The sequence below is a fragment of the Biomphalaria glabrata genome, chromosome 3 (genome assembly GCF_947242115.1).
Source record: "Biomphalaria glabrata chromosome 3, xgBioGlab47.1, whole genome shotgun sequence".
Taxonomy (NCBI): domain Eukaryota; kingdom Metazoa; phylum Mollusca; class Gastropoda; family Planorbidae; genus Biomphalaria; species Biomphalaria glabrata.
Window position 1 is genome coordinate 2,607,774 of NC_074713.1, and position 24,865 is coordinate 2,632,638.

A 24,865-nucleotide genomic window follows, 5' to 3' on the forward strand; every position below is an offset into this window, starting at 1 on the left:
TTGAGGCAAGAGTGAAATCACCCTATACAAGTAGAAGATTGCTCCTAGAATGAAAGGCGAACCAAATGGACAGGCTTATAATGGCGTGTGACCGACTAACAGTTTAAAGCTCAAGAAAACCACTGATGCAATTTGTTATGGAGTGTGAGTGTGATGTGTGTGTTTCTATGGTGATGGGGAAAAAAACGTTAGCGATTGGTTGGCGGCTATGCAGTGCGAATGATGCAAGATAAGCGGCACTGTCGTCAGCTGTCTTGGGGGTTCGCCAGACAATTCCAGAATGCTCAAGTGAAAAGACGTGTTATTACAGCGAATTACGAGTTTGTTCAAAATATCATGTTATCAATTTATGACTAAAGTCTACAACATGTATTTCCTCTCTAGTAGAACGTGCCTATTGTAATACGAGTTCTATTTAGTTTTGTCCACAAAGAGGTTACTCAAGCTATTTCAAGCTTTATTAGTTAAGATCTAATACGCCTGCAGCGGTTTAGTTATCCACCAGCAGTTTGGTGCTACAAGTCAATGACCTTCAACAAACAGCACTGACCCTTGGAAGCTAACAATGACTCGCCCCGAAAGCAAAAAAAAAACAACGAGGTGTTAGAATCTAAGAGACGAAAAGGACTCTCGGCCAGTAGCCAGCTTTGAACGCAGTTGCTCCTATTTTACCCGCCCTGGCGTCTAGACGAGCGCTTGTGACAATCGGTGGAACATGTTAGTTGTCATTTTAACAGTGGCCCCCCACAGGGTGAGCTGCTATTGGGTTTGTGGTGCTAGCTAGTGGATCTGGAATATTAAGCATGGATTTAATTGTACCCATCAACTGTTGTTTTTTTTTAAAGGAAATTCTAAGGAAATCATTTTCTGTATTGCTCAATGTATGAGAAGTCTATAGTTTCTCATTTAAGTAAAGAAGTAAAGTTTCCCTTTCGGACCGTGCGGTCTGTAGGGCAGATGATGTAAAAGGTCACCTGTTTCTATTGTCAACGGCTACAACGACCAACCGCCTTTAATTTTCCCAACTAGTGTCAGGTACCCATTAGAGCTGGGTGGACTCGGGCGCCCCGAGATCCCGAAATTAAAAATCCCAATCTTCAAGAGAATTCAAACCCGGGACACCCGGTTCGGAAGCCAAGCGCTTTACCACTCAGCCGCCGCGACTCCAATTATCCTTTAGCTCTTGCTAAATTGTTCGCAAAGGGCGCCTACGTTTGCCTCCTACGTTATGGATTCAAACTCTGCGACATACATTCGAACAAGCTTAAAGCTAAGTGAAGATTAGCAGTTTAAAATTCTTACATTTTTAATTCGCTCTGCATAGTATATGATGCTAACTGCTGTCATTGCCTTCTAGGCCACGGTCACAGGAGCTCTAGATCTAAGCCGCACGAGAGAAGTCGGCTACACACTGGAGATGGGTACAAGGCGTAAAGAGGCCACCGTGTGTCGGCTATGACAGGTTTTAATGATTTATGAACTACGTCAGCCTAACTGTGGAGAAACAGAAGTGGCCTGTTGTAACGGACACAGCTGACACCCGATGCTCTCAAGCCACTGGCACAAGTCATAACCTATAGCAGGCTAAGCTTAGTTAAGTCACGGCCTGGATGGAGATAAAGGCTTAACTCTTTCTCTCCTAATCGGCGATACCATCGTTGATTTTGACATCATTAAATTAAATTAATGATTAATATTTTGAACTTGACTTTGAATTATATAAAAAAAACAGCATATATATACCAAATTCAACATTTTCTGATAATAAACAACAAAGCTATTGAAGCCCAATCACAACAGGGTAGTGAAATAGTAATGAGAAAATAAAGAATTCCTTTAAAACGTGGAAAAATAATTACGGAGAGAAAGAGTTAAGCAACTCGTAAAGGACGACGAAGACATTCAACACAGACTTAAGTTTATAAACCAAACACTCGTTTCAACGTTACGGGTCCATATAATTAGATGAAGTTACATAACAAAGTGGAGCAACAGTTTAATCTCTCGCCCCTGTACAGCACTGAGAACTTATCACTGTACACTCTATAATGGCTATTCCTACCCCGAGTCGACTTCAACTGATGCAGTCGACAAACAACCCACGCAAGTTTAGAAAGTCCTTGACTCACATATCGACTACACATCTGTGCACCTAAACAAAAATTATTCAGACCCTGGTGGGTCGTTACACGCTGTACGGTCACCCGAGAACCTGGACTTAACTAAAACAATGTCATGACACTGTAATCTGATCAAATAAACAACACACTGTGTAGAGTAGACCTTAAATAATGAGCAGAGAGGTCTCAAGATAGCACAGGAAACAGCACAACACAGGAGATATACAAGGCCACATAATTCAAAAATGTAAACATAGAGTTGAAGCTAGGTGCTGAAACAAATGATACATACATATATTAAACATAAATGAATAACAGCACCAGGGACCAAGTTTTTAATTGGTAATTGGGTGGTAATTTGCATACGGGCGAAATGACTCTGGATCAGAAGAATGTTTTTTTGGACATTCCGATGGTCTAGAGGCTAGTTTCGATTGGTGCGTTATCGCTAGGCGGTGGTGTCGAATCCAGTGTCACGGGTTCGAGCCTCGGTCGGCGCATGCCCTTAATTTCGTAGCATTTTAATTCACTACTTTCTCTCTTAAAAACTTGGTCCCTGGTGGCTGTTATTCATTTATGTTTAATATATGTCTGTACCACATAATTCAAAGAGGCCTCCTTGATCGACGAACAAAGTATAGAGACTGTACTAGGGTAAAACATGAAGATTGCCCCCAAAGTTTTGTAAACCGGAAGAGGTGACTTTCACCAACATAACAAAAGTACTTTCCCTTGGTGTGATGTTTTCTATCGTTATGCCAATGAGGTCACTTTAGAGTTCCACTTTTCCACATTTCCACTGTCTTAGCATCTAATCTACAAGTATTCTAAGATCCGTCCGTCCGTCCATCCATCCATCTATCAATCAATCTATCTATCTATCTAACTATTCACTTCTTTTTAGATCTACCTACAAATAATCTAGCTATTAATGGAATCTGCTTATAAATGGAAAATAACTACATGGGGAATTTAGCTATAAATAGTCTTGGTACATGTGAAATCTATCTATAAATAGAGTGTAGCTAGATGTGAAATCTATCTATAAATCGAGTGGAATCTATAAATAGTCTAGCTACATGTGGAATCAATAAATAAAGTCTAGCTACATGTGGAATCTATCTACAAATCGAGTCTAGCTACATGTGGAATCTAGCTACAAATAGAGTCTAGATACATGCAGAATCTATGTACAGATAGAATCTAGCTACATGTGGAATCTATCAACCAATATAGTCTAGCTACATGTGGAATCTAGCTACCAATATACTCTCCAAACACCGAATGCATAAAAGTTTAAATGTTGGACTTGAAGGATTAAAAATAAAACGTTAAAAAACAAAAAACAACTTACCTTACAGGCTTCACAAATGTAAGCCCCACAGTAAAATCCGGCAGCCAAATCCCCACACACCTGGCACAAAACAGTTTCACCAGTGGAGGAGCTACTGGTCATCATGTGGGAATCATCTGCACTGGACACGCTGCTGTGCCGCCTGCCGTCACGTATCAGCTGCTCACAAGTTCCGGTGGATGAGTCGGGCAAAGTGTCCCTCCCAGAGCTCCCCGGGGAGTAGCACGAGTTTTCAAATCCTTTGGGGCTGGACTTGCACATCGACCGAGGGCTACAGACGCTGTCGCTGGCGCCGCACCTCGGCTTCTTCTCGGACAGATCCAGCCCGACGTTACTGTCATGATCACAACGTTCGTCCACCTCCAGAGGCTCATCTTTGACCACGACCCCATCAATCTTGTCTTTCTCACTAAACACTGACTTCCTGTCACCATCACCGGGCTTGCTATCCAAGCTATCAAAGTCCAGACGCATTTGTTTGCAAGCCGTGGGCGGCATTTTAGACTCACTGCACGCCTTAATGGAGGCAGACAATCTCTTTTTGAGGCTACCCCCGATGATACCGTACTTGGCCTGAAAGACGCTCGGGCTGAAGTCCGTAAAGGGAGACTCTGTTCGCGCGTAAAATTGATCCGTTTCTGCCATGTCCAGAGGCAATGTTTTTAATTCACTGGTATATTAAAAGGCCCATATCAAACACAATGGAGTAAAGGTTCTATCAAGCTATTTTCTGGTGGAGCGTTGAACGTTAAATTCTGAATGAAACAGGAGAGTGTATAGATATACTCCATACTGGATTACTGGGTAAACTTTGTCTTCAACTGTCTTGTACATACTTCCACAGTTAGTGATACAGCTGTAAGCAAAAAGAAAAAAATTGTTAGTCTATTAAAAAAAAAGAATCAGTTATCACCAAGACACAGTAGTCTATTAAAAAAAAAGAATAAAGTGTCACTAAAACACGACAGTCTATTTAAAAAAAAAAAAGAATCAAATATCACTGAGACACAGGAGTCTATTCAAAACGAATCAAGTATCACTAAGACACTATCTCTGTAAGAACTACAGTATGGAAGATGCCTTTCCAAAACATGAAATCTTTATAAAGTCAACTTGCACCCATTACACCACAGTTAGGCCTACGTCAGTTCTGGGCGAAGCGGTCAGCTTCTCTCTATTGAGGCTAGAACAAGAGAGACTTTTTAAAAAACTCGTTTATTCTACATTCAGTCATTCGTTGGTCGTCTGCGAGAAGTTGCATACGCGCCCATTTCACCAAGTTCTGATTGTGTGTGTGTGAGCGGGTTGTTTTGCGTGATGTTTGTGTTTGCATGTCTATTTTCTATTGTTATAGTAGTAACACTGAGGTGGACAATGGTGGTCAAACTGAATGTCCATTTTTCTAGACCAATGAAGGTGCAAAGGAAGTAAACATTTCTCTTCTCTACATCTCTATAGAACGAATAGACAAGCCAAGCCAATATGGCGGAGTTTCGCTTCATTACAACACGCTGCACCTCACTGACGTTGAAGAAATGCAGCCTTGACGAAACCAAACCGAGCTACACATGCGCATGAAAACTTAATACTGTCCCCAGTGTGGGACACAATGTGCGGATATCACTGTGTTAGTTACAGTCAACAAGATGGCGGCATGTAAGCCAAAACATCTTTTTTTACTGTCAATTCGAATGTGTCATGGATGTAAAAACAGTCACTGGAACCTGGTTGACTTATGATATCCATACTGGTACCTATGTAACATGATATCTATGCTGGTAAGGCCTGGAGCTCTCTTAAGACAAAACGATCATTTAGGAAAGCGGAAACCATTATAAAACGCAACGGTTCAAAATGTAACTGGACTATATATCAAGTCTTCAACTCACATTGCTGGAGTTGAAGCGAAGTAACTCCACATTCTTTGGACTTCTTTATATAAATACGACCTACATCTAGATTCTTGTGTTTTCATAAACCTGCCATACGTACGCACACTTAGATAATAATAATAAAAATAACTAATAATATACACCATAAAATCGCGAGCGCGCACACATCTGATGAAAGATAACAGAATCTCCGTAGATTGATGTGAATAAAACAAAAAAAAAAAAAGCACAAACTATGGACTCCTTAAAAACAAATTAATGTTGACTGTGTGTACTGTGACTATAAATAAGTTGGTTCGACCGCAGGCTACTTTGATTGTATTTCGCTATCTCTCACAGATCTAAGACACTCTGACGACACAGCTCTCACTAAATTACAATTGAAGAATAATTTGTATCAGTTTGTGCCGCGCCGCAGGGAGGGGCCACTAATGTGTTTGTGGTGTCTTGTCTATTATATCTGAAAAAAGAACTACTGAAATGTCCATTTCATCATCGTTGCCGCAAGAAACCACAGCGACATTTTCTGAGAGTAACGACGTCCTTTAAACAAGCAAAAGAGAAATACAAAACTTTATCTGAAAATTACAGGGTTTAGCTCCCTTCCTGCTGTGTGAAACAAAATAAATTAATTGGCACTAAATGATTAACTAATTGGTTAATTTTTGGATTGACCCGTTTATTGTCAACGTTCAACTTGACCCGAGAATGGGAAGTGGGAGAAAAAGCGTGTCAGAACGTAGTATGGAGAGTAAATCCATATATTTATATACATCCACATCTCTCAATAAGTAGCATTTATTCCCCTTATTTCGATATCAAACAAAATAATTAATCACCAACAATTAACCAACTAATTGGTTACTTTTTTTTTTTTTTTTAATTGATTCATGTCCTGTCGGGTTCAATGGATAATTGTGCCAAGTTTTAACTTGATCTGAGAATGGGAACAGACAAGAGTGAGCTTAATTTAAGCTTTTAGTTGCCCACCTGTTTTAAATAAGATTTAAAGTCATAGACTAAAAAGCCGTATGCTTCCTCCGGACTGAGACGGACGGACAGACAGAAGCGCTTCAAAAAAAAAAAAAAAAAAAAAATTCTGTAGTGCTATAAAAAGTGCACATCGCTTAGCAACACTTTCTTTATTTCATACACCGGATACACGAAACACGCTGGCTATTTATAGTTTTCCCGCCATGTGTGAAAATTACTAGCAGAATTTACAACGGATAAGGTCTTCAGAAGGAAGCGCGCGTAAAGGGATGATGCCCGGGGAGGGGGGGGGGGCTACCCCCACATTTATTTTTTTATTTATATAATGTTCTCAAAAGAGTACGCATCTTAAAATATGAACATTCAATGCTTAGAGAAGTATCTGTATCTTCAAGATATGAACATTCAATGCTCGGAGGACAACGAAAAGGAACTCCACTTTCAAAGATGACCAATGCCCTCCATGTCCAGAATCAGCGCGAGTCACGTGACTACAAAGTCAAAATAGTGACAAACAGTGAAATGAAAAAAAAAATGTGAAAAAAAAAAAAATCCAGACAACCACGCAGACACAATGTTTCACAAAACAACAACAACAAAACCACACAAAGATCATCGTGAATCCTAATAATTAAATTTACTCCCCCCCCCCCCCCCAAACTTCCAGAAGTCTTACAGATCAAGTTATTTTTGTGTTCAACTGGCCATCTATGTATTCCCTGATTTTCTGCTTCTTCCCTTCGGAGAAACCTTTCAAGATTGAGACTTCCAAATAATCACACCTCGTTACACAAAAAAATGTGACCCACTTCTGAACATCTCTAGTCTTCTTTGATGAAATCTTGAAACTACCGTTCTCCACGCTGTACTATATATGCATTAGGGTGTGCACCAAGAACTTGTACAAGATCGTCTGAATAATACAGTAGTTCATTCATCTAGAATGAGCTGAATAGGGGATTACATAAAAGTTGTATTCAACTTAGTGTTCAAGTTGGGGGGGGGGGGGGTTCTCATTAATGTCGGCAAATCTATAAATAGAACACTTTGTGGTGCATCTGGTGTACAGAATACGGAAGTCTTGAGAGGTTATTTTTGTTTCAAAGTGAAGTACCCCTTACAGACATTGCGATCTGTATGGGCAGATGATGTAAAGGTCATCTGTTTCGGTGGCCAGCACAATGACCAACCACTTTACATTCCAAACTAGTGAGCTAGTTGGGTGGACTCAGGGGGCCACCATCAAAATCACGAAATTTAAAAAAAATTCCAGTCTTCACCGAGATTCGAACCCAGGACGCTGTAGCACTCGGCCACCCCATTTTCGTTTTCTTTCCTTCTGTATTTTATTGGCTTTGAGAACGTGAAACCGGATCATCAAGATCAAAACGCAAACCAAGAGAAGATAACCGTGATTGAGGTTTCGTGTGAAAATGTCCATACAAGGCGGAGCTAAATAATCACTGACTGACTCATTTTGGTAATTAAATTTTTTTTTAGCTCTGAACAGTACCGGTACTAATTTCAACTAACGGGATTACATATTTTAAAAAAATATATATCTATGGGTCAGATGAAAGCAATGGGTGCAGTTATAATTGAATGAAATGAACTCGTCGCTGCGTTGTTAATATTGACTCGTTTACTAAAGAGCATCAGTCAGTGTATTAGAACCGATTGATGAGTTTATGATTAAAATCAGTTTAATGTATGACCCAATTAAAAACAAAAAAACTTGCGTTATGAAGCATATGACCTGTGATTGAGGTTAATAACTAGTTCTGTCAACTGAAGTGTTGTTTTAAAAAGCAAAAAAAAAAAAAAAAACAACGCAAAGTCAAAATATTACTTTCAATTAGATTTTTAGGTTAGCTTTTCGGTAAATGAATTTTGGCTCGACCTTTAAAAAAAAATATTTTTGTAAAATATTCTTAGACATGATAGAAGGCAGGGCAAGGGGAGTGATAAATCTAAATACATCATGTTATCATGGGGTAGCTAGAGAATAAAGTCTAGTTTTGAAAATGCTTTAGCCAGAGGATGAAGTCTGGCTTTAAAAAAAATATTAGCCAGAGGATTAAGTCTAGTTTTTAAAACGTCAGTGTCACGAGATTAAAGTCTAGCTTTGAAAAATAATAGCTAGAGGAAGGCCTAGTTATGAAAATGTCATAGCCAGACGCTAAGATAAAGTCTAGTTTTGAAAATGCTTTAGCCAGAGGATGAAGTCTGGCTTTAAACAAATATTAGCCAGAGGATTAAGTCTAGTTTTTAAAACGTCGGCGTCACGAGGATAACAGTCTGGCTTTGAAAAATGTGTAGCCGGAGGAAGGCCTAGTTATGAAAATGTTATAGCCAGACGCTAAGATAAAGCCTAGTTTGAAAGTTATAACTGTAGCCGAAGGATTGTTATAGACGGTCGTTGACTTGTAGCACCAAACTGCTGGTAGACAACTAAACCGCTGTTGGCGTATTATATCTAACTAATACAACTTCAAATGACTTGAATTACTTCTTTATGAAAAAAAACAACTAACTATAACTTTTATTATAATACAACAAAACCAACGTGTTATGAGAAACAAAATGTAGGCCTACTAGACGTTGGTAATATTTTTTTTTTCAACAAAATGTAGCTTACTACAATAACAGAACCTTTCAGTCTCAGGTTCTGGAGTCGTCTCCTCTAAGACCAATGACGTTAATGCCAACTATCATTGACAACCAATCACTAAGTTCTTCCACTGCCACCATAGGGACACACAAACACACTCCATAACAAGGATAAAGTCTAGCTTTGAAAATGTTTGAGACAGAGGATAAAGGCTAGCTTTGAGAATTTTTTAGAAAAAGGATTTTAAAAGTCTAGCTTTGAAAATGTTATAGAAAGAGGATAAAGTCTAGCTTTGAAAATGTTTGAGAAAGAGGATTTTAAAAGTCTGGCTTTGAAAATGTTTGAGAAAGAGGATTTTAAAAGTCTGGCTTTGAAAATGTTTTAGAAAGAGGATAAAGTCTAGCTTTGAAAATGTTTGAGAAAGAGGATTTTAAAAGTCTGGCTTTGAAAATGTTTGAGAAAGAGGATTTCAAAAGTCTGGCTTTGAAAATGTTTGAGAAAGAGGATTTTAAAAGTCTGGCTTTGAAAATGTTTTAGAATGAGGATTTAAAAAGTCTAGCTCTGAAAATGTTTCAGAAAGAGGATTTTAAAAGTCTAGCTTTGAAAATGTTATAGAAAGAGGATAAAGTCTAGCTTTGAAAATGTTTGAGAAAGAGGATTTTAAAAGTCTGTCTTTGAAAATGTTTGAGAAAGAGGATTTAAAAAGTCTGGCTTTGAAAATGTTTTAGAAAGAGGATTTAAAAAGTCTAGCTCTGAAAATGTTTCAGAAAGAGGATTTAAAAAGTCTAGCTCTGAAAATGTTTCAGAAAGAGGATTTTAAAAGTCTAGCTTTGAAAATGTTATAGAAAGAGGATAAAGTCTAGCTTTGAAAATGTTTGAGAAAGAGGATTTTAAAAGTCTGGCTTTGAAAATATTTGAGAAAGAGGATTTAAAAAGTCTGGCTTTGAAAATGTTTTAGAAAGAGGATTTAAAAAGTCTAGCTCTGAAAATGTTTCAGAAAGAGGATTTTAAAAGTCTGGCTTTGAAAATGTTTCAGAAAGAGGGTTTTAAAAGTCTGGCTTTGAAAATGTTTTAGAAAGAGGGTTTACAAAGTCTAGCTTTGAAAATGTGTTAGAAAGAGGATAAAGTCTAGCTTTGAAAAATGTATAGCCAGAGAGCAAGTCTAGATAGTAACTAAATAGTAGCCGCAGGTTAAGTCAAGAACTTAATAATACGTACTGTTATTGTACGAAAAGTATCAAGCAAAGATGTCAGCCATAAGATGGAGGCAGATTTCCTAAATAAAAACTTGTTTCTACTCACGTTACGACATCATTATGTTATGTTTTAAAGTCCAAATAATTCAGCACAAGTTCCACTAATTCCCGCGCTAATTAGTAGCGTCTCGTGTGGTTAGCACACTTACAATTCTCTTCATTAAATGTCCATTACTTCAAATTCATTGGACCAAGAACATTTTAAATTCTCAAAAAGATTCAAACCCAAGAACTTCACTTCGGCAAGACGCACTTTCCTTCCCCGCCTCCAGTATGCTTACCCAGGCAAAGAATAGAAAGCGGTTTTGGTCATTGTTTGCTGATTGAACAGTGTCACCACCTCAAAGTTGGTTCCATAGAGTAGAAACCCTAATTCTGTATTGTGTATGTTAATTCCATATTGTGAATCTTATTCACAACCCATGTGGCACTAAGGTGAACACTTTTGACCTTAGGTGAACCAGAGAGTTAAAGGCAGGCAGTCCACATAGAGATCTTGTAGCAAGCACTTGTATTGAGTCACTTAAGATATAAGCAGTAGAGTTAGATGTTTAAAGTAGTTGGTTATAGAATAAGTACTAAGTTGTGATATTCGTATATTACTGTTGGATTAATACTGACCATTCCTGGGTCGAATTGTATGGTGTATTCACTATGTGGTGTTATATTAAACTTATTGTGTCTGCTACACCCAGCGTCATTTTATTATTCTGTGATTTGTAACAAGAACCCAATGTCACCACCACGCCTACATTGATAACCACAGCCACATGGATATTTATATGGATATTTTTGAAGTTGGCAAGTGAACTATTTAGTAAACACAGGAAAAAGTAACTCTAAAAATTTTTCTTACACAAATCATGGCGCCACTCAACGAGCAAGAAAGCTAAAACCTGATTATTACAGACTCTACTATTTTTCTCATTTGGTCGTTCAGCGACACATTCAACATTATAGAGATGACCTAGATCTACATTTATTGAGACCAGCACACAATTTTTCAAGTGAGATCCACGTGATCCAAGAGTGACATTATTATTATCTTCAGCTAGTCTAACACTACTAACAGAAAACAGAGCTGAAATTGAAAGTTAACTGTGCCTACTATTTTAACTTGTACTTCAAGATTGAACTTTACATGAATTGCAACTAATCCAGAATTTATTAAATTTTTTTTGACTACACACTTGGTATCTAGAGCTACTACTACATGTCACATTGACCTGCCATGACACAGTTACCGTTAGCGAGCTATTTTTTTTCATCTGTGATGAAATGAACAATTTGAACTGTTCTTGTCTGAGCTGTATTTTCAACTTTTCCAGTTGACTACTGTCCTAAGTGTCATTTATCTGGAAGCCTGATTTATGTGGTTGTACTTTTACACCAGTTGAGATAGCTTTAGGAGCACAGCATTGTTCAAAGTTACTTTAACATCCTAAGCGAAAGAGATCAAACATGATATGCTGAGACAACCTGATCTTACAGCCTGTGTGGGTGAAACTAGACAACCGTGATACTACAACCGGTGTGGGTGAAAATCTAGTACTACAAGTCATTCAAGTCATCGTTTGAAGACAGCTGATATATGGTCAGTCGAAGTAGCTGACATATTCAAGATCATCTACGTCGAGTGCTCGTCATAATTCTAATGACACACTCATATTGTCGCTGTCTAACAGCACATTTAATAAGAGAGCGCCCTCACTCTTAGACCTCTCTTGTCGTCACTACCTAAGGTCATTTTTAGTTATTTATATTTGTTTCAGCAACTGTATGAAAATGGATTACTATTGTTCAAGGACTTGAGTACCGTATCATTTAACATTGTACTGTGGATTTAACAAGTGGATTACTTATGAACTGTACCATTGTGCTGTGGATTTAACAAGTGGATTACTTATGAACTGTAACATTGTACTGTGGATTTAACAAGTGGATTACTTATGAACTGTGGATTTAACAAGTGGATTACTTATGAACTGTAACATTGTACTGTGGATTTAACAAGTGGATTACTTATGAACTGTGGATTTAACAAGTGGATTACTTATGAACTGTACCATTGAGCTGTGGATTTAACAAGTGGATTACTTATGAACTGTACCGTTGTGCTGCGGATTTAGCAAGTGGATTACTTATGAACTGTACTGTGGACATATTTTATGTGGAGCATCACCGGAACTTTATGTACAAGTCAAGCATCAAGTGAATATTTAAGGGAAGTAACTTTAATTACCCTTTAGTATTAATGAATATTGATTAGTTCTCTTTGAACTACACCACAATTTTTTTCATTGTTTACATCTGTATTTATATATACACCTGACCTGTAGGGACTAAATTTCATTATCTATTGAGTCTGAGCATTTATATTTTTTTTCAAAATCAGCATCCAGGTATTGGTAGGGACTCTTTAGATAAAGTAAATACTTGATCGTATAGCTGTATTAGTTAAGTTTGTATTTGTCAAGTATCTATCATATTGTTAAACTCTTGTATTGATATCGTCTTGTTTACATTTGTTGAATTTTCTTTTGCGTCATTGTTATTTCTCATTGTAATTCTTTTGTCTACTATTTCTACTATCTTGTAATGTCTCTTTAAAGCAGACTGTTTAGTATCTATAGTGTATTTATGTTTGTCTAATTACTTATTAATATATATATATTTATTTTACTTCTTATTTCAACCTATTTTTTATTATTATCAACACTACACTACACACTTGATACACTATGTGATATATTTTGATTTGAGATTGTGACAAGATTGATTGTATATAATATATACTTTGAGCACATTGAACTATTTTGATGCTATTGATACATTGATCACTATTTATCAGACTAATAAGGCTCACATAATTGTGAATTACTTGTTGCAATAAATTTTTACATTGCAAGTGGAGATACTAAAAATACATAATCACATAATTGATCAGTAAAGTATTACATTACGAACTAGACAAAGTACCAAGAATAACTTAAGATACCTCATAACCTCAATTGTTTCGCACAAAATATATATCTACTATTACCTGTAATTACTATTTGAGCAATAATAAGTATTTATTGTACAATATTCATTTACAACTACCTTTTTGTGTACACATATCTATTAATAAACTATATTACTAATTTGAATCTTTGAAAATGGCTGAGTATGAAAAACTAATAGAGATAGTGGATAAACTAAAGTTAAAAGAAGATGATAGAGCTGCATTCATTAAAATTGAAATAGATAGAATTAGAGTAGAAAAAGACAAGCAACGGGAAGAAAGGCTACATGAAAGAAGACTGAGAGAGAAAGAACAAGAAAACTTAGAGAAAGAAAAAGAACGCCAGCATGAAATAAAATTAAAAGAACATGAAGAAAAAATGGCCAAGCTAGCAAAAGAAAATAAAGACAATTCAGCAAGTCAAACTTCATCTCATCATCAGTATCATAGCAAATTTAGGAACTTTGATCCAAAAGAAGACACATTAGAAAATTTCATTATTCAATTTGAATACATCTGTCAAACAGCAAATATGAATAGTGCACAAATGGCTCAACAACTTCTAGCTAACCTAAGAGGTGAACCACTAAACATCATCGACACACTAACTATGGAGCAAAGAAAAGACTACAACACAGTAAAACAAAGACTAATTGAACATTTTGGCAAAACGGAGGAGCACTATCGAAAACTTTTTAGGGAAATAAAACTAGCCAAGAATACAGATTTAAAAAGAACAATACATGACATGCGCCAGAACATGACAAAGTGGCTACAACTCGCAAACTGTAACTTAGATGACCCCAAACAGATCTTAGATTTCTTTCTCATTGAGAATGTGTTAATAAATGTTACAGAGGCAGCATTCTCATTCCTGAAGGAGAGAAAAATAAAAAATGAAGCTGAATTGATATCAAACTTAACAACATACAAAGACTCACACCCAAACATCACCATTGACAAAAGGGAATTGTACAATGTAGCTGCAACAGTGACAGAAAACCATCCAAGAACTACAAATAAATTTAAATATGCCAAGAGCATACAATGTTTTTTCTGTGGCATATTGGGTCACACCAAAGCAGAGTGCAGAAAGAGAATGGCATCAGAAAAACAGCAATATGTAAATAGAAACCATAAATATGGAAGAGATAACAGAACTTTCCAGAGCTTCAGTCCTAACTACAATAGATCCTATCAACAACAATATAACAGAAGAACATGGCAAAGCTACAGTCCAACTAACAGTAGATCACATCAAACAAACAGAAGATGGCAAAACAACAGAATGTCTAGAAGAGACCAATTTCAAGATAGACAACATACTTACCACAATAACAATCATACCAGACAAAATATAGCAGCTGTAGCAACTGAAACACCAATAGAATATGAAACAGTAGCATATATACAGACAAAGGTAGCCAAATTAAAAGTTTATCCTGCATATGTGGATGGCATTAAGGTATATGCATTACGTGACAGCGGCTGCACCTCAATCATTGTAAAGAAATCACTAGTAAAACCTGAACAGATCCTAAAAGACAAGGTCACACTGACTTATGCAAATAAAGACTTATGGGAAGTATGTGAAACAGCATTAGTTTTCATTGAATCACCATGGTTCACTGGTCAATACAAAGCCATAGTAATGAACAACCCAGCTGAAGAACTAATTATAGGGAACATAGAGAACATAGTTGAACTGTCAGAAGAAGCCTTAGTAAAATGGGCTAATAGTGTGAATCAAGAAAACATTGAGTTAGCATCAACTACTAATTCACATGATTACAACAATGTCAGTATACATGAAGCAACTAAACATAATCTGTCAATTACAAATACAAATAAAATAGATGTAGAATGTCAAACTCATTTGCTAACAGAAGCATCTAAACTAAATAAAGATTGCCAAACAATTAACACACAAACAAATGATAGTGAAATACAAACAGATGAAAAACAAATAGATGATAAAGATAAAGCTGAAAAACAAGAAATACAAAATGACATTAACACTAGCTCACCTAAAGTAATAATAACAGAAGAAATATTAGCCTTGACATTTAAAAACAGCAAACAGATAGAAGTATATGATCTAGAAGTCAATTATCAGGATGTTGTATGCATAGTTGATGAAGAATCCACAATCACTTTTGTAGAGCCCAATTTAGTAGAAAAAGAAGATTATTTGAATGATATAGCCATTGTAACCTTACCAAACTCTAGAAAGATAGAATGTAAAACTGCCATTGCTGAAATCAAATCACCATTTATAAAAGGGAAAATAAAAGTTGTAGTACTTGAAAATACTATCAGTCCAGTAATTATTGGATCTTATCCAAAAGTTAAAGTGCATCAAAAGCCAGTAATACATAAAACAATATGGTTTTATGACCTGTCTGATTCTGATTTTCAGAAAGAAATTTTTCAAATAGTACAAGATATAACTTGTGATTTTGGATATAAAAAAGTTTGGAAACATCCAGAACTTGGAGAGTCAATGTGGGTACAAATAAAAAACTTTGGCCATTACAAAGAGTTATTACATAAAATATATGACTAAGACTAAGACTGCTTTATTGATCCTTACGGAAATTTGTTGTGATTACAAGGACTCGTTTCTCATATAAAGACAACACAACAGAAAAATACACATAAATACAACAGACAACATAAAGAGTTCATTCAGCGACTACACACAGGTATCTTGGTGCATTTCATGTTCCCTGATCAATGAGTGGCGGTGATAGAGTCTGACCGAGTGAGGTACGAACGAGTTTTTGTACCGCTCCGTTCTTGTTTTGATTGACAGCAGTCGCCCACTTCGCGACGACCTGGCGTAGTTCTGATGGAGCGGGTGGCCGTTGTCTTCCAAGATTTTTTCGATTTTTCTTAGGCACGTTTGTTCAAAAAGTTCCTTTAAATGTGGTAATGTTGTGAGTGTAATTTTTGATGCTTTTTTAATGATGTTTTCTAGACGTTGCAACAGTTTAGATGAGGCGTTGCCTTGCCAACAACTTATTCCGTATGTTAGCAGATTTTGTACTGTCGCGCCGTAAAATGTCTCAAGGATCTTCTTGTTTAATTTAAAACTGTTGAGTTTGTATAGAAAAAAGAGTCGCTGGGCTGTTTTCTTTGTCAGAGTTCCAAGGTGGTCTTCCCATGAAAGCTTGTTGTTGATGATAATGCCTAGATATTTATATGCCTTTACTTGTTCTATAGATGTAGTGTTTATTTGCAGTTCACGTATAGTTTGTTTTTTCTTTCTAAAATCTATTATAAGTTCTTTAGTTTTTGTTACATTCAGTTCTAGAAAGTTGTCGGTGCACCAGTTTGTAAACTCTTCTATCGAGCTTCGATACTGAGTTTCGTCTCCTGAAATAAGACCGACTATGGCAGTATCATCAGCGAATTTAATGAGTTTAACTGAGTCATAGATGCTTCTTATGTCATTAGTGTAAAGAGTGTATAGCACAGGAGAAAGTACACAACCTTGTGGAGCACCCGTACATAGTACTCGAGTTGACGATTTGGTGTTGTTGACTTTAACATACTGGGGCCGTTGGGTTAAAAAGTTTAGAACCCATGCTTGCAAGTAAGGGCTTACATTTAAGTTACTCAGTTTGTTTATCATTAGATGTGGCTGTATGGTATTGAAAGCCGAGGAGAAATCTACGAAGAGGACTCGTGCATATGTTTTGGGTATATCGAGATGCTTATAAAGCTGGTCCAAAAGCAATAGAATGGCATCCTCAGTTCCTCTAGCTGCTTTGTATGCAAATTGGTGAGGGTCTAGGCTGTTATTGACTTTTGCTACAAGTTGTTTCAGAATATATTTTTCAAAACATTTCATAACAATAGGTGTTAGTGCTACTGGGCGGAAATCATTTAAGCAATCTATTTTTGGTTTCTTAGGCACTGGTATGATTTCTGAAGTTTTCCAGATGTTTGGAATTACGCACGTTTGCAATGACTGGTTAAAGATATGACAGAAGATAGAAGAAATTTGCCCCGCACATAGCTTGATCAGCTTGCCACTAATTTTGTCCGGTCCACAAGCTTTTGTTACGTCTACTCTCTTAAATAACAATGTCACTTCATCCTCCGTTACAAAATTGACGTAGGGCTCTTGTTTTCCTTTGGACAGAGTGTTGAAAAGTTCTTTGTGTAGTTCAACAAAATCTTCTTTGTCAAAACGAGAATAGAAATAATTTAGTTCGTTGGCGAATTTCTCATCATCAGCCACTAAAATTTGTTTTCGTTTTGAGGCGCAGCCTGTTATTTTCTTTAATCCCTCCCAGCATTGTTTTGAGTTGTTCTTTGCAAAGAAATTCTCAATTTTTTCTTTGTATGTTTTTTTCCCTTCAATTATTGCTTTTCTCAGTTTATTTTTAGCATTTATAAACTCTTCGTTGCTAGCCTTATACTTTGTTTTCTTTTCAGTAATAAGGTGTTTGATTTTTTTGGTCATCCAGGGCTTATTGTTTCCATAGACTTGTATTGTTTTTGTTGGAATTGTTAACTCCTCGCAGAATGATAGATATGAGGTAACAGTTTCTGTTAGTTCGTTTATGTCTGGACAGTTCTCAATAAAGATTTCCCAGTTAGTTTTCTCAACGCATCCTCGTAGTTTTTCTACAGCCTCTTCAGACCACATCTTGACCGTTTTTATAACTCTCTTTGTAGTTTTAAGAGTAGGTTTGTAATTTGGTATAAGATGGAGTAATACATGGTCAGATTCTCCAAGTGGGAACAAACTTTTACATTTGTAAGCCTGCTTAATGTTTACGTAGCATTTGTCGAGCGTTCTGCCCTGCCTTGTGGGGAGGGAGACATACTGGCAATAGTTTGACAGTGTGTTGTCAATATTTAGGTTGTTGAAATCTCCAGTTACGATACAAACAGAGTCCGGGTGTTTTGATTGTACATTGTGTAACACATCAAAAATTATTTCCGACGCAGTCGCTGTGTCAGCCGTCGGTGGTATGTACACAACAACAACACACACCTGGGTGAATTCTCTAGGCAAGTAGTAGGGCCTAAGTGTGACACACATAAGTTCAATGTTAGGGTCACAAATTTTATTCCTGATGTTCACATTATTGGCGTTGCAGTATTCCTTGTTTATATAGATTGCGAGTCCTCCTCCTTTTGACTTTCCACTATTAATTGTTCTGTCTGCTCTATAAACGTAAAATTTATCGAGATCAACAGAAGAGTCGGGTATCGTATCATTGAGCCAGGTTTCAGAACACCAATTAAGGGACTCACAATTAACATCAGTGTTGTTGACTTAATACATCGCATCTGGTAAACATTGAGCATTATTCTGTAAACATTGAGCATTATTTTGTAAACATTGAGTACTATTTGTAAACATTGAACTAGAACTAAGACTTCATTTTTTTAAAAAACTCTATTTGTAAACAAACTTTGGAATTTGATTACTACATTGTAACCAACAATTTTTTTCACATTCTTTTGTCAACAAGAATAACATTTTAGTGCTCAACAATGTAAACAAACATTGAATTTTTTCCAAACTTATTCAGTACCTAGCTTAATTTTTTTTTCCATACAATGTAAACATTATTTTTCTCATTGTATTGAGAACAACTTGGACAAAAATTTTTTTCTACAGCTATTGTAAACAAGATTGGAATTTTTTTTACTATGTCATTTATCACAATTATATAACTTAGTCACATTTTTCAATACTATTGATAAAAAGGAGATTGATTCATAATGTAACTTATTTATTCAATGTCAATTAGTGTAATGAAATATTGACATACACTTGTATTTTTTTGAAAACATTTTTGTCAAACTATTCTTATGGACTATATTTTTTGTAACAATCATTGATGTAAACAAGAAGATTGTTGTACAAACTTTTTGATATTTCAAGTACTGAAAGAGACACTTGATATTATTTTTTAAATTGGACTTGCATTTTTTTCACAACAGATTAAAATAAATACAACTAAACCATTATGATGTTATGCTTGTATATATATGCTTGAACAAATTAATGTAACCTCAAAGATTGTATCACAACTGACACATTTTCTCAGTTGAAGTTTTTCGACAAAGATTTTTTTGAACTTTGTACTCAATAATTATTTGATAAACAATGTAACATTAAACTTTTGCCATTACTAGCTACAAATTATTTGAACTGGCATCTAGAGAAATACTTAATTGAAACATAAGGTGCATGTAACAAGCACTATGAAGGATACTTATTATTTTGATTTGATGTTCATACTTTTGAGCAAATATTTTGATACTTGAATTATACATATTTACTTGTGTAATATTAATGCACAACAATTTTTTATGGAGATGTCAAACCTCATTGAAGTAAATGGATACATTGAATTTGTAACAATGATCATTAATCAATTTGATCTTGAATTTTGACACATATATTTTGAATTTTTCTATACTTATCACTTACATATTGAGACTTACTTGTAACATTTTCTACATGATTTGTACATATTGTACTATTGGTGTCAAAAACCAGACTTCTAACATTTCTATAGTGTCAAAGATTTTTTTTATAAATAGATATTGTGAATAAAAACTTGTATTAATTTTTCACATTGTGACATAGGAGATTGTCATTGAAATTTTTGTCACACTTTGCACATATTATTATGAAAAAGACTTGTAAATATTGAACTTTGAACATTGATGTATATATTAGAACTACATGTAAAGAATTATTTGGGATGTTAAGTATTTGACTCAGAGAATTATTTGAATTGCCTTACAAGAATATGATGAATTAGAGAATTTTGCCCTTGTATGAATTTTTTTTTTTGATTCAGCAAATATTTTGTGTAACACTGTCATATTATATATTTTATTGCAAGTTTGTAGTTCTATTTGAACTCAGCAATTGTACATTTCATAGACTCCAAGAATTTCAATTAATCCTACTTATGATAATTATGTCGTCAAGCTGAAAACAATTTCTTCAAAATTTTTTTCAAAAGGGGGGTGATAGGTAATGTCACCACCTCAAAGTTGGTTCCATAGAGTAGAAACCCTAATTCTGTATTGTGTATGTTAATTCCATATTGTGAATCTTATTCACAACCCATGTGGCACTAAGGTGAACACTTTTGACCTTAGGTGAACCAGAGAGTTAAAGGCAGGCAGTCCACATAGAGATCTTGTAGCAAGCACTTGTATTGAGTCACTTAAGATATAAGCAGTAGAGTTAGATGTTTAAAGTAGTTGGTTATAGAATAAGTACTAAGTTGTGATATTCGTATATTACTGTTGGATTAATACTGACCATTCCTGGGTCGAATTGTATGGTGTATTCACTATGTGGTGTTATATTAAACTTATTGTGTCTGCTACACCCAGCGTCATTTTATTATTCTGTGATTTGTAACAAGAACCCAATGTCACCACCACGCCTACATTGATAACCACAGCCACATTCATAACATATAAAATAATACAGTGACAAACAGCTAAGTCTTTTAACGTAACTGGCCAACCAAGCACGAAGCGAAATTGTCCCCAAGACATTAACGTTAGAACCTTGTCATCCAGCGAGCCTGCGAACGTGGCGGATGAGAAACTCAAGGCAGAACAACAATAAAACATTCAATGGTTCTTGTGTAACTTGAGACAGGACAACATTCAATAGTTTTTCGTGTAACTTGATCATTGCGGGGAGAAAGATTATCAACAAGAAAAATCGTTAACTTGAAATTAGAAAACAGTTTCCAATATGTAACAAAGAAAAAAAAAAAATAAAACAATTCAAGACCTTAGTAACCAAAATTTAAAGAAACACTTTACTATAAATAAAATTGTAAGCACTAGAATGTATAATTATGTGGCGTATACAGATAGAATAAACAAAGTAGACTTAATTTATAGATGTATGTGGAAGTTTATCGCAAGTAGAATAATAACTAATTTCAAAATATTTAGTTCTGACTTGGTGAAAACTAATATGAATATTCTGTAAGAAATGGCGAAATTTTGTTGTCAAATGTCTATAAATGTCCTAGGCTAACGTCAATAGATGCATGCCTAGGCCCTCATGTCAATCAATATATGGCAAGGTCTACACGTGAACAAAAATGTGAATGGTTTTTTTTTTTTTTGTTGGTCATTTTATGTATGCCCGAAATTACATCTATATGTCAAGGCCTACACGCCAACAAATATATGCCTAGGACAATATGTCTAAGAGCCTAGGCCTTCCTATCATCAAATGTATGCCTAGGCCGACATGTCAATAAAAGTGTGTCCAAGTCATCATCCACAGGAATATAAATCTGTTCGATTCTTAGCTGATGAACGATCAATCAATAGTTTGAAGATTTTAAATCAATTGACACAATTACAACAACACCCTACCGCCACTAGTCCACTATCAGCAATGCCAAAAAAAGATCGATAGAGTATTTCTAATTACGCAGTAATGTGTCTATCCTACATCATTGGACAGACTCTCTGAATGCCTCCACACACAGAAGAATAAAAAGGGAAGAAAAAAAAAAAGCAAACCTTTCCCGGCTATGAAATGTGCTAAAGATGATTCAATCTCAAAGTCTTGTTTACGGCGACACACGCAGCGGATCTGGTCAGTGACAGCCTGGGGATGGGGTGGGGGGATAGAACTATGTAGGGCGTAAACAACTACGTCACAACGAGCCCTTCACAAACGACGCCGCCGCCGCCACAGTGGCGCATGCACGCGGGGGGGGGGGGGAGTTGGCAGAGCACTGTTCTAATCGAAAACTAATCGGTGATAAATAGACTAGCGCTCAATTTGTCATTAATTTAATCCCAAGCGCACGCGAGCAACAACACTAGCAAAACATTGACTGACACACACACATACTGCCTGTCGTGTAGTATGCGCTCTGGACTGTCGTCCCGATCGTCCCGGGTTCGAACCCTAGCGCCCCCCCCCCAATTGCGGGAGGTTTTGGCTAGAATGTAATAATCTTCAAGTCTGAAGTAACACCCGAAACATGTAAAACAACCTAATCAGACACGAACAATCATTCGTTTAGGATTTATTCGATAGACACATTATTTTTTTTTAATAATCGGAAGTCGGAGAGGTTAGGCCTACATCATAGTTGTTGGGATAATAGGAATTCAATACAAAAGTCTGTTTCTCCGAGAAACAGCTCAGCTGCATTGACCTTTCAACTCAATCAATGGGGCCCAGAGCATATATCCAAATATACATTCTCAAAGCAAGCCTCAAGCTAGGACAAAAACAAAGCAAAAACTAATGAATCAACCAGAAGTGATAATAAGCTCCTTAAATTTCATAATCAATAAAGATATCGTGCTGGGTCGATCCAGAGTTGTCGTTGTTCCTGACGAGGCTCTGGTGATTGTACCAGGTTGAAAAGTTTCAGACTCGGTGCCGCCATTTCAACGTTTTGTGACATGCTACAACAGAGCCAATAACTCAGTAGTGCGGACCAAGTTGCTGCCCAGGGCTTGACGGACAAACAATGTAGAAAGTTGGCAAATTTTTTTTTTTTTTTTGGGGGGGGGGGGGGGTCAAACAAAAACATTGATGAATGATGATGGTCGTTAAGAGCGGGGCCAACCAGGTCACCTCTGACTTGTTCGAGGTGTGTGGGGGGGGGGGGAAACAAGTAGAACACCCTGACCTCATTGATCAAGGTCAAAATTTGGTTCGGTACTAGCAGCAGAGAGTTGACTTATCCCTGGTAGTTCCACGAGTTCTAATATGGTTGCGAACGTGTGTGTGTGTGGGGGGGGGGGGGGCTGGGAGAATGAGACATAGAGACTGCAGAAAATATTTATCAACATAGAAACACTGGACACGTCCTGGAAAGATTTATTATTACAATACCTCTATTCAGAAGTCCGAACTTCGTGAAGGAACCGGGGTGGAACTTGGACACAGGTGGACACAGATAATCAAAAAACGGCTCTAACGATTTTCCTAGAAATTTATCGGTTGATTATATAGCCGAGGAAAAAAATCGTTGGCCACACTGTGAAAAACTCTAATTTGACCTTTATAATTTTTTCAAATTAAAAAAGAACTAAGCCTAAATTTAAATTTGGCTAGAGAACGTAGTCTAGATCTGGATGCAACATTTGAAAGGACTATCGCTTTCTTGAAAGAGGACTATCGCGTTCGGGAGTTTCCGAATGTAAGGCCGTTATTGATCCAAGAGTTGTATACATTCATGTTCAGGAAACTTTTGCGCGTTGGCTTCGAAGTGTAGATTTATAGGCCTATCATTGGACCGTTATAAAGTGTAGTTAAATCTATACATTCGCTTGACCAGGATTTTTTTCAAATCTAACATACATGTTTTATGAAAAAAACAAATCGCTCTATAAGTTTTTTTTTCTTTCCTATTATTTAGTTATCCAAAAATCTACAAAGTTGCTAAAGGGTTGACTATGACCAGCATGCTGGAGGTGACATAGAGATTTGGCTTTTCACCGACATCGTCTGCAACATTACATCTTAGCTTGACTTCTATTTGGTCTCATACATGAGTATTACACTGGACACTATTCGGTCACAATTAGCCAGATGATACAAAACAGCCATTAGAAATATAATACAACTAGATAGATCGAGATCTGGATATTAAAGCAATGTTTTACAGTCGACCTATTTAGCAAACATTCAAAGCGGGTTTAATTTAGGCCTAAATACCAACTATTATTTAAGACTTCTAGACATTTAGGGCTACCAGACAATTACTAAAACCCGTCTACGACTACCAAGCAAGTTACTTTAAACACGTCTAGGGCTACCAAGCAAGTTACTTCAAACACAATGTGGTTACAAACTCATTCATTAAACTTTCTAAAAACAAAAAATTTATAGAAAAACAATAACATTGAATAGTATACAATAATAGAAATACACATAGATATACACTATTCCACTATCCAGCTCCTACCACTAAGTGAATGGCTTACTTGCAGACGTACGGGCACTAAGACAGCCCAGTCAAGAGACAAAGGAATGTCAAACATTTTCTTTCTAAAAATAAAGACAGAATCAATCAATACCTCCAGCTGATGGGGGATATAATCCGAGGAAAAGATGGTTGACATAAATACCAGCACTCTGAATGGAAAACACCGATGGCGGTTATGTCAACGATTAAAAAAACAATAAGGGGGGGGGGGGCGATCACGTGCCACACTCGGGGGGAGGGGGGCCGCGACACGTCACTGAGCAACGTTCTGGTTCAAGTGATAAATATCCCCCCCCCCCCCACATCCAAACCCACTGAGTGCAAAGAAAAGAACTTGGGTCCGTACAGGACGGTGTCTTCCCACAATTCCAGTACTGTTGCATGCCCCGCATTCATGCGCAAAGGAACGCGCAAGAGAATTCCTCTGACGGCGGCATGATGATTATTTCGTGTTTGTTCTGTGGAACGGGAACCACCAGAAACAAAAACATTATATGACTTGTTTGATACTAAACGTGGGGGGTGGGGAACAGTTACTCGTGTACTCATGCAAGGAAGGGCGGTGGCTTAACATATGGGGCGGGGCATGACCCAACGATTATCAGAGATCTCCCCTCCCATTTATAATTTTTAAAAAAAATGCGTGACATACAAAA

At 36.6% G+C, this 24,865-nt stretch overlaps 1 protein-coding gene across 4 annotated transcripts in view; it reads right to left on the bottom strand.

The window, feature by feature from the left end:
- The window catches only part of LOC106054226 (uncharacterized), a 79,300-nt gene that overhangs the window by 48,527 nt on the left and 5,908 nt on the right, over nt 1-24,865 (bottom strand). For 2 of the 4 annotated variants that reach the window (XM_056022891.1, XM_056022894.1), the window contains exon 2: nt 3,475-4,330. In XM_056022891.1, coding sequence (XP_055878866.1) covers nt 3,475-4,119 — 645 coding nt within the window. In that variant the 5' untranslated portion in view covers nt 4,120-4,330. Of the gene's footprint in view, nt 1-3,474; nt 4,331-8,997; nt 9,020-21,627; nt 21,743-24,865 lie in introns of those variants that run through there. The other 2 variants (XM_056022892.1, XM_056022893.1) reach the window with 2 other exon arrangements.